General features: G+C 58.8%; 1 protein-coding gene across 1 annotated transcript in view; it reads left to right on the forward strand.

Moving 5' to 3' along the window:
* The first annotated feature begins 134 nt into the window (after positions 1-134).
* The window catches only part of CARD9 (caspase recruitment domain family member 9), a 26,709-nt gene continuing 16,260 nt past the window's right edge, over positions 135-10,583 (forward strand). The window contains exons 1-13 of the mRNA XM_019540937.1: positions 135-333; positions 1,705-1,914; positions 2,233-2,370; positions 2,945-3,270; positions 3,686-3,865; positions 4,281-4,409; positions 5,051-5,176; positions 5,265-5,447; positions 5,925-5,966; positions 6,525-6,570; positions 8,013-8,083; positions 8,929-9,005; positions 9,975-10,082. Of these exons, the coding sequence (XP_019396482.1) occupies positions 1,731-1,914; positions 2,233-2,370; positions 2,945-3,270; positions 3,686-3,865; positions 4,281-4,409; positions 5,051-5,176; positions 5,265-5,447; positions 5,925-5,966; positions 6,525-6,570; positions 8,013-8,083; positions 8,929-9,005; positions 9,975-10,071 (1,599 nt within the window). The 5' untranslated portion in view covers positions 135-333; positions 1,705-1,730 and the 3' untranslated portion in view covers positions 10,072-10,082. The remainder of the gene's footprint in view (positions 334-1,704; positions 1,915-2,232; positions 2,371-2,944; positions 3,271-3,685; positions 3,866-4,280; positions 4,410-5,050; positions 5,177-5,264; positions 5,448-5,924; positions 5,967-6,524; positions 6,571-8,012; positions 8,084-8,928; positions 9,006-9,974; positions 10,083-10,583) is intronic.

A 10,583-nucleotide genomic window follows, 5' to 3' on the forward strand; every position in this document is an offset into this window, starting at 1 on the left:
AACTGAGGTGCAGAGAGGCTGACATCCCTCTGCAAGTCTGAGCTGAGTTACACAAAGCACTTAGGGCCACTAGGTTAGTTGTTTTTTTTCCCCCCCCTCCCTTCTGCGGCTTCCTCTTTTCTTTTTTCTTTATCTCTGTCTCCAATGAAAACTGTTACTGACTGGTTTCCCCTTTCTTCTCTCTCTCTGAAATCGTGTTTCCCCGAGGGATCGCTGGTCCAAAGATCAAAGCCTGCAGTCATGGAAGTTGTTTGCTCGGAGCCAGCCCGGAGAGCAGGAAAACTGCCATGCTAAGGCTGAGAGAGGAGGAGACTTCTTGATACAAAGACCCAGGTTGGTCCATGCTACGGAGAGCAAGTTGTAGCTGCAGGAATGAAGGTCTGGCTTCCTTGATCCAGTGGGATGGGCACAGTGCCCCACGGCAGGGAAATGCATTGCTACATCTACCTGCTAGGATCCAGGGCTGGCTTTGCTGTTGAGCAGGGCAACTATTTCCTGAGGGAAAAGGGTATTCAGCACCGACTTAACCTTGCTGCCCATATGCAGGCAAAGTGCATGGTCAGTCGGTCCATTTGAATCTTCCTAGAGCCTGAGGGGAGTTTTGTCTGCATAGGAACAGACTAGACTTGTGCCCTGGACATGACTTGGGTACTACAGCAAACCCTTTTGCCACGGCCTGCGCGAGGGCTTTCGCTGTAGGATCTGGTTCCAAATGGGCAAAATGAGGCATAAGAAGAAACTGCTCTTCATGTCCTAGATAGATGGGTCGGGGATGCCTTGAGGTAGATGCCCTGGCTTGTTGCTTGTTTCCCTGCTTATGTCTGAGCTGATTGACTTCCCTGACTCTGGACTGAGCATCCAGCGAACAAAACTAGTCAACCGCTGGTAGTTGTACTGTAGCAAGTGTGAGTAGCTGGCTTCTGCACCTGGTGGCTACAGTCCTCTGAAAAGGCTCTGGGTGATGTCCAGCAAAAGCTCCCTCAGGTGCCAGCTGGCTGAGCAGGTGCTTGGGGGTTCTGGAGGATTCACCCTTTAGGCTTATGGACATGGAGGGAATACCTTCAATGGGGCAATGGCTGCTGGGGTGTGCTCTGGGGCTCCCGGGAACAGCTATGTGCCAGAGAGACCTGCGGGCCTGGTAAAACCTCTCCAGTATGCCCAGCCTGCAGGGATGGTTCCCAGTAACACAACTGGGGTCATAGAAACACTGCTGTCTGTGCTGAAGCCATGTGCAGGGGCAAGGCAGTGGGCAGCACACAGTCTGCACCACTGCATTACCGCTGCAAGTACATACCACCACGAGAGCTGCTCCCTTGTCAGTGCTCCTCCCCATGCATACGTGCTTGGCAGTTTCACTTCCCCCTGGCAATGAATCAAGAGGTGCCTGACTCTGGGGAGAGCAATAGAGCAGCTTTTATTGCAGCTGCCATAGGCTCTCCCTTTCCTGGATGTGAGCTCTGGTGCCCTTGCCCAGGCCCTGCTGGCAATGAGTTGTGGGGAACAGAAGCCAGGGCTGCAGTAGCACGTGCTAGTTTCCCTGCATGAGAGGAAGTGTGGCATGTGTGAAGCATGCATAGGCTGTCAGGGGTTATTGCAGGAAGCCTCATCCCCTTCCATTTAATGAGCATGTTCCCGTCCTGACTGGGGCAAGGCCTCCCCTGCGCTGCTCTGACCGGCCTGTGGTACGTATCGCTTTCAGTGCAGCCTGACAGTACTTCTCACTGTCCGCCATGTCAGAGCCGGAGGATGACGAGACCTGCTGGCACCGCCTGGAGAGCTTCCGGGTGAAGCTCATCTCAGTGATTGAGCCCTCCCGGCTCACCCCCTACCTCCGGCAATGCAAGGTGATCAGCCACGACGATGAGGAGCAGGTGCTTAATGACCCCAGCCTCGTCATCCGCAAGCGGAAAGCAGGTGAGTGCTGTGAAGCCTTTGACCACAGTGGGACCACAGCACCACACTCACCTATGTGCCGTCCTGCCCTAGCCTCTCTTACACATGTGCACGCACACATACGCCGTCCTATTCTAGCCTAATGTAGGCCTCAGCCTATCAGAGTCGGATCCTGCCCCTACTCCAGCTCAGATGCCTGTCAAAGCCAGTCCAAGGTCTGTGTGTACAGGATTGGACCTGTGGGGCTTCATTGCACGAGTCTTATGGTCTGGCTGTCTCGGGGAACACGTGTTGCCCTTCCCCTCCATCACAGCCTGTGCCCTCATTTTTGCCCTGCAGGTGTCCTCCTGGATATACTCCAAAGGACAGGACGGAAGGGCTTCGAGGCATTTCTGGAGAGCCTGGAGCTGTACTACCCCCAGCTCTATAAGAAGATCACGGGCAAGGATCCCAGCAGGGTCTTCTCTCTGATCATAGGTAATGCCCGCATCGGGGGTGAGCTGGCAAGTGGTGGGTGCTCCTCTGCATGCAGGGGGCATGCAGTGTTCAACACCTGACCACAAGTCCCCACCGCCTCCCGTGGGCAGAGCCTGGCCTGCGGGGCAAGCTGCTTCCCAGCCCTCAGTCCCTCAGCGGGATCCCCATGGACTGCCAACATCCAGGGCCACGTGATGTGTCTGCTTGTGCAGCCAAGCTCAGTGGCAAGCCATCTGGGAGAAGAGAGGAAACATGGGACCCCTGCGAACTGTTCAGTCCTGGTGCCTGTGGGCAAACCTCCCTGGAAGTCTGCCCTGGGGGAGTTGCTGGGGAGTCTGTTCTGGAGCCCCCGGCATGCCCTCATCCTTGGAGAGAGGACAGAGCTGGGGCAAAGGGACCTTTTCTCACCCCTGCTCTGATAACTCTTATGTCCCTGTGGCCCTGAGCACACTGCCTGTGACCATGATGGCTGGGGGGAAGAGGGATTTGTCCTGGTATGGCCCTGTGGACAGCGGCCCTACGCTAGTCCCCCAGGCCGGGAACGTGCAGGGTGACGGGTCTCTCTGCCGGACAGACAATGCTGGGGAGTCGGGCCTGAGCCAGCTGCTGATGAACGAGATCACCAAGCTGCAGGGAGCTGTGCAGGAGGAAAGGAGGAAGGCGCAGGAGCTGAGCCTGTGGCTGCGTGCCAAGGAGGACCTGCTCAAGGAGATGCGAGTGCGGGACAGCCTGCTGCGCAAGCACCAAGAGCGGGCCCAGAAGATGAAGGAGGAGAGGGACAGCCTCAGCCAGGAGCTGCGCAGGGCCAAGGACGACAACTATGAACTGGCCATGAGCTATGCCAAGCAGAGCGAGGAAAAGAGCACAGCCCTCATGAGGAACCGTGACCTGCAGCTGGAGGTGTGCTGGCCCGTCCCCGGGGTGGGGGCTGAGCAAGGACACGAGCCTCTCTTGCCCTGAGTGCTGATGGCAGGGGCTGGGCTGAGGAGGGGAAGGCCTGGGATGCTGCAGATCCTTCAAGCAAGGGCAGCAACGTTCATCGGAAGTCAGGACGTGGTCGCCTCCATGACACTGACTCAACGCCCCATCAGCCTGGCTGGCAGGGAAGCACGGACCAGGTGTCCCAGCTCCAGGAGCGGGCGTGGGGGACTGACAGACAGGAGAATCCAGCCTCGGTGCTGTATTCACGTGGGGCTGGGAGCAGGGACTGAAATACCCTCATGTTTCTAATGCGGGGGCATAATTCAACCTCTGTCGTGGTAAATCCCTGCCCTGTGTCGGCAGGCACCCCTTGACCGGCCCTGTGCCTCCCCAGGTTGACCGGCTGCGGCACAACCTGATGAAGGCAGAGGATGACTGTAACCTGGAGCGGAAGCACACGATGAAGCTGAAGCACGCCATGGAGCAGCACCCGAGCCATGAGGTGGTGTGGGAGATCCAGCGTGAGAAGGAGCTGCTGCTGGCCAAGAACCAGGAGCTGGAGAACACGCTGCAGGTCTTGGGCAGGCCGGGGTGCGGGATGGGGCAAGTCACATCTGGTAGGGATAAGAGGGTTGGAGGCTGGAGCAGAGGCTCAGGGGCTGGAGGGGGAGGCACCCCAGGGCCAGTGTCTGGGGTGCACTCAGGGGAGCTTTGACACAGCTGGGATCAGAGGGTAGAGAAAGCAGAAACGGCAGCCTGGGGACCTGTGAGCTGCACCAGCCTGGACCAGATTGCAGCTGCCTTTTCCCCCCCATAATGCAGATGGCACAGCTGGCAGCGGAGGGCACAAGTCCTGGCCTGTCAGGCTCTGTCCTGGTCTGAGCAGCTAGGGGCAGTCCTATGTGCCAGGGTATGATCTCTCCCAGCCAGACCCCCTCAGGTGGAGGGTGAAGGCATTTGCTCCTCACTGTAGCGCTTGTTCCCTAAAGGTGGCCACAGTGGGGAGCTCGGAGAAGAGCAGCCTATACATCCAGGCCCTGGCAGAGCAGCAGGAGCTGGTGGAAACCATCTACAGCCTACGCAAACAGCTGCGCCAAGCCGAGTTGTTGCAGGACAAGGTGTGTGGCCAGGGCAGAGAGCAAGGAGGGGGTCCAGCCTGCAGAGCCAGGGACCCACTTGCTGCCCCTTTGAGCAGGGAGGACCCAAGGTAGCAGCAGTGTGAGTGAGCAGGGGGCTCCCTGCCCGTGGCCCCTCTGATGTGGGGATGGTGACACAGTCCCCAGCTCTCCGGTCACTGCAGGGATCTGCTAGTAACCGCCCTGCTACTGCAAACCAAGGGGCCACTTTCCCTTGCACCTCAAAGCCCTCTGAGCAAGAACAAGCCTCCCCCTTGGGAAGCCATGGCATCTGTCCAGTCACTCAGCCAGCCTGGGGGAGAGACGGGCCCTTTGCGCAGGTCTCACGGGGCCTTGGACCATGCTCTGCCCAGGAAGGTCACGCTCCCAGAATGCTTTGCTGTCCAGCGAGCCTGGCACTTAGCTATGCTGCCTAGTAGTGGCTGTGACCATCCATTAACAGTCTGTGCAGTATCCCAGGGCAGGAACGTTTCTCATGGATGTTTGTCAGGCCCCTCCGTCCATCCCTCAGCCCTGTCATGGTGTCCTTGCTTCATGTCCACCCAAACCCTATGTCAGGCTATAGCTGGGCTCCGGCTGCCCTGGTACAGTGGGAGCTTGGTGCTCTTGTGCTTCCCTACCAGCATAATGTGGAGAAGGAGCTGCTGGAGCTACAGAGCCTGGCACTGAAGAAGGACTTGCAGATGTACAAGGACCGCATCGAGGCCATCCTGAAGCAGATGGAGGAGGTGGCTGCAGAGAGGGACCAGGTGATGGCCTGGCCTCCTTGGGGCCTTGTCTCTCCGGGGCTGTCCAGCACCGTGTCAGTGACACCCTGCTCTCCCGCTCTGCTGCCAGGCGCTGCTGACCCGTGAGCAGTTCCACACGCAGTTCTCCAAGAGCCTGGTGGAGAAGGATGCCTACCGCAAGCAGGTCCGGGAGCTGGGGGAGCGATGCGATGAGCTGCAGCTCCAGCTGTTCCAGAAGGAGAGCCAGCTCCTAGCCACGGAGGCCAAGCTGCACCTGGAGCCCCATGCATTGGTAGGTCTGCAAGGCACCCGCCTGCGCAGCTGGGCTCTGACTGGGGGCGCTTCTCCACTCCGGGCCCTGACAGTCCCTGCATTCGGGCATTGCCTCAGGCCTGCAGCTGCTCGCAAACCCTGGGCTCAGACAGGGCACAGCTGGCTTGGGGTCCAGGCAAGCTCACCTTAGACAAGCTCCAGCAGGACAGCCTTGCCTGTGGGAGCTAGCCTGTGCACAAGGCGGTTGCCCTTGTGCAGCCAGCTTAGCCTCTGGCTGCCAGGTACCAAATCCCACATGGAGACCTAGGCCCGAATCAGCCAGGTGTCCCAGAGCGGGGTGGGCAGATGTCCGTGTCCCACAGTGCAGCACCATGCACCCCGCAGGTGCAGAGGAGCATGGGCCTCCTCTCTTCCCATGGGCTGCCACTGCCTCTGGCTTACTTCGCATTGGGCTGGCAGAACAGATCCCCGACCCCCTTGTCTTTGCACCTTCCAGACCTCTGACCCGGATGACACCTCCTCCTGGAGCTCCCAGGAGGTGAGTAGGTCACTGACCTGCTGTTGTCCAGCTGCCGACTGAAAGACCTTGGGACGTCCTGGCTCTGCTCCATGCAGGACACAGCTCTGGAGAATCCCCCTAGTCTTCCCCAGCAATCCTAGCTCCTGCCTCTCTGAGCTACTTGAGCTGACGCCAAGCCAGAGCCAGCAATTCTGTCTGGCACATTGTGTTCAGTCCATGATCCAAAGGGGCTGCTCTCCCTATCCCGGAGGCAGCTCAGGAAGGGCTGTGACTCCCCAGGGTGGCACACACCATCCAAATGGCAGGGGTGCAACTGCGACAGCATTGAGGAGCCCTTTAATGGGATAACACACTTAATTCAGCCTCGCGCCTGCAGCCATCAGGTGATGCCAGGTTGGAGGGACAGGCACGCTAGGGAGGAAAGGCAGTGCCAGCCAGCCAGCCACCTGACTCGCTGGTCAGGAGAGGGAAGCTGGTGCTGCCCTGTGCCCTGGGTTGTCCTTGTTCTGGGAGCAGAGCACAGGGAAGTGAGCACTGCTGATCCCAACAAGACACCTGTTTCTTTTCATCCCCCAGCTTTCTCTGCCCAGAAACCTGGAGGACCCGCAGCTCTCTGATAAGAGTAAGAGAACCTGGCAGCCTGGCCCTGGCAGGGCATGGCCTGGGGGTTAAAGCAGGTGGCTGGGGGTGGGGAACACCTGTTTCTTTATGCCTCTGCAGCCCGGACAAGTCGTCAGGGCTGGAGCGTTGGAAACCTGTTAGCGGTACTGGGTGACCTGGCTGGAGAGGCATGGGAGGCGCCTGCTTCTTGGAGGGCGGGTACTCAGTGATTCCTGGAAGCTGGGTCCCTGTGGGGACCCCCAGGCATGCAGAATCCCTCACCCTCCCTCTGTGCCTCAGTCCAGCCTGTTTCCAAAAGGAGGTGACGTCCAGCCTGGGGCAGGGGGTAGGTCTATCACGCTTGGGAGGGAGACGTCTCAAAGCATGTGGTGCTGTTCTGGGAAGGCTCCCAGAGCACGAGCTGTAACTGGAAGGATGCACAAGGTCCGTTGACTGCAAAGGCATGAGGGCGGACCTGCCTCCTGGATCTTGATCCCTGCTGGATAGGAGGCAGCCGGGATGCACGTAATTCTGGGGAGAATGGGCAGGGCTGCCCAAGAGAAGGGATGCACCCAAAGCCAGGGAGGTCAGCGATTGCAGCAGGCACTCAGTATCTTACAGAGGCTGGGGTGTGCTGCTTGCTTTCCCTGCCAGTCAGTGGCAGATCAGTTGTCCTTCCCACCAGCTCAGCCGCACCCCAGGGATTTTCCCCCCAGAGCAGGCTCCTGTCACTCAGGCTTGGACAAAAACAGAACAGCAGCACTGACACTCGCCCCTCACTTCTGCTTTTGCGGTGCCTGGAGTGGAAATGCTGCAGCAGCATGGATGGCCTGGCAGGCTGCCCCATAGCCTGGAACCGCGCTCTCAGAGTGCATGGAGCGGAGAAGGAAAACCAGGCAGGCGAGGTGGGAGCCAGCCTGCCTGCTTCTGCCCAGATCGGTTTTTCCTCCATTCAGGAAGGCCCATGGTCACAGGGGGCATGGAGCTGGGATCTAGCAGGGATCTAGAGGCTTGCCCCCGAGTGGCGTGGCTTTGTGGGGACAGCCTTGCTAAATCACTCAGGAGTACTGGACCGTGGTGCTGGCCCTTGGGTTTAGGTGACCCAGCAGCCAGTGCGGACATGGGTCAGCTGGGTTTAACTCCCCGTTTGAGTGCAGACAGAAGAGTTAGACCAGCATTAAACTATACCAGCAGACACGGTTCCAGTACAACTGTTACCCCGGTGTGGATGCAGACAGGCATAAGCAGAGAAAAAAACGCTGTAACTTTAAATTGGTTTCATTTGGTTATAGGTGTGGGTAGGCCTCCCAGTTACCTCGGAGTATCTCTAGTCTCTTCCCCGGTCCAGTGGGGTTTAACAGTTGTCTTGGAGCATCTTTAGTCTCTTCTCTCCCCATCCAGTGTGGCTGGGAACGCTGCTGACTTTGTGTGGAGAATGGTGACAGTCTGCTCTCTTTCCCTCAGAAAACCACCTGGAGGGGCAGGACCAGCCATTTAGCGACTTGGAGAGCGCATTGCTGTTGCAGGTGCCGAATGTAAGAATCGTTGATCACCGCTCACTCCCATGAACCCTTTTTGTGACCTTTGATGACCGTATGCCCATTTGAGGAGCCTGTTACAGCACCAAACAATTCCCCTGCATCCCCTAAACACCAGGTCTAGCTGGTTAATTCTCAGTCTGCATGGCCAGCACATTGGACGGGTGTAGCGAATAGTCTCAGGATGGTGTTTGGAGAGGGTAGCTTTGCCATAGGTACCCCAGGGCATGCTGCTGTCAGTGTAAACTGGGAAGAATCGGGCTGTGGCAGCCAGAAGTCACTGCTGCTCCCATGTTCCCTGTGCCCCAAAAGCCCAGCTGCCTTGATACTACACCTCTGTTACAGGGCAGCATGGCAGTAGGGGAGGAAGAGGAGGAATGATGTAGGATCTGCTATATCACTCTGACAGCCTTCAGCGCGAGGCGGTAGGGTGCCAAGTGTGAGCTGGGCCTGAGCATGATGCTGCCATGCAGTGGTGACTTACTGATGGCCCAGGAGCAAATACTCCAGGCTGGAACTTGCCTCAGGGGCCCGGTGGGTGTGAAGAGCTACCAGCACAGCCAGGGTATGCTCCAGGGAGCAGTGATGATGGATTTAGTCACTGAGTGCCCCCAACCCTGTGCTTTTGGCCTCGGTTCATTTTCTCTCTCATGTGAAAATAAGCAGCCATGTTGCTGCTGGGAAATGGTGGGAAAGGAAGTCAGTGAGCAGGTGCCAGATGGGAGGCAGTTGTCCAGGCTCTCCCCACCTCTCTTGTGTCTCACCCTCCAATCGGTGTCTGGTCTGATGTGCACCCCGGGACCCCGATCTTTGACTAAACCAGGCTTTCCTTTCCTTGGCAGAACCGCAGCCCACCCAACGGGGAGCTGGCGGAGAAGGAGCGGCGGCGGATGAAGGACAGCTTTGAGCATTACCGAAGGTCTGGTCTGTGCGTTAAGGACCACTTGTGCCACAGTTGTGTGATCTGCTGATCGGTATGGGTGGTGACCCCCTCCATGCTTGGTCTGTGGAGGAGACGAGCATGCTACAGGTTTCACAGCCTCCTTCCTTAGCTCAGGCCCTCAAGATCCTGCATCAGCTCTGACCAAGGAGGTTGAGGATGACACAAGGCCATAAATGTCTCTTGGGTCCTGTGCCCTAGGCAGCTTCCCCCCCTTTTACTGAACCTCACAGTACAGGAGCTGCTCGTGCAACAGGGTTGCATCCTGCTACCCCTGAGGTCCCAGGCTGCCTTTAGCATGTCTGGGAACTGGTGATGCACCCACTCCAGAAAACACCATGTGCCTCTGCCTGCCTTGGGACTCTCCTGGCCGCGGATGGCACTGAGCATTTAGCACACTAGAGGAAACGATGCTAGGGAGGGAGATGGCCGCACCTGTTACTGCCCTGTTCCAGGGCCGCCTTGTAAAAAGAGCAGTTTCCAGGTCATGAATTTCTAGCATCCTTCCTTTGTGCATGTTTAGGACACCAGACCAAAAACGGTTTATTGGGATGGAGGAAATATCAGTCCAGGCCCATGCTGGAGGGGAAAACCCTAACCCTAACCCAAATCGTGCCCAGGATTCATGCAGTTGTTGACAGGCAGGACAGCTCGCACGCTGCAGAGAACAGCGGCGACGTATTGGGGCTGGTGCTCTCTTCCAAAAGCGCTTCCTGCCGTCACTTTGACCTAGGCAGAGTTAGGCCCTTGTGCTTGTCATCCTGGTGGGTTCAGCAGCCCCCGCATGCAGACCGAATCAAGCCCCGCGGGCTGCACACGGTGCCCCAGGGCAGGGCAAGGCCCAGGGCTCGGTCCCGTTCCCAAGCTCAGGCCCGAGGGGGCTGGGCCGAGGCTGGGGGCATGCCGGCAGGGCCGCCCCGTAAAGAAACGGTCTCGTCCCATTCACAGAAAGAGGGCAATGCGGAGGGGGAGGAAGCACCAGCAGCATGAAGCGGACTGGGACAACACCACCGGCAGCGACAACACGGACACGGAAGGGCCCTAACCGCCTGCGGGGTCACGCACACGGCCGCCCTGCAAACTGATTGCTTGGCCATGCAAAGCCTCCGAAGTGCCTTGATGGTGCTCGGCAGCTAAAGGCGCGAGGCTGGACCCCGGCGCCCGGCCTTCCTGCGGACAGGTCAAGAGGCGAAGAGCCGTGGTGACGGAGCCCCCCTTCTCCGGAGCTAGGAGCCCCGCCAGCCTTGGTGCCCTGGGCGGGCCGGGTCTCCAGTAAACATTTGCATTGGCTTGAGCAAAGAGTGTGAGCCCTGTTGTGCGGGCCAGGAGACGGGGCGCTGGGGGGCACCAGCTCCAGCATCTGCGTCCAGGCGCTGAGACTGGTCGTGGGCAGGGGCGAGGCGGGGCTGGCTCTGCAGCTGCCAGGGCAGGGGCATGGGGATTGGGGCTGACCCTTGACCCCTGCCAGCAGCCCAGCGGGGGGGCAAGGCCGGGCAAGCTGCCCGCACCCAAGATGGCGGCGGCGGCGGCCTGGAGCGCCCGCCCCTTCCGGGCGCA

The sequence above is a fragment of the Crocodylus porosus genome, unplaced genomic scaffold (assembly GCF_001723895.1).
Source record: "Crocodylus porosus isolate Cpor-Errol unplaced genomic scaffold, CroPor_comp1, whole genome shotgun sequence".
NCBI lineage: Eukaryota > Metazoa > Chordata > Crocodylia > Crocodylidae > Crocodylus > Crocodylus porosus.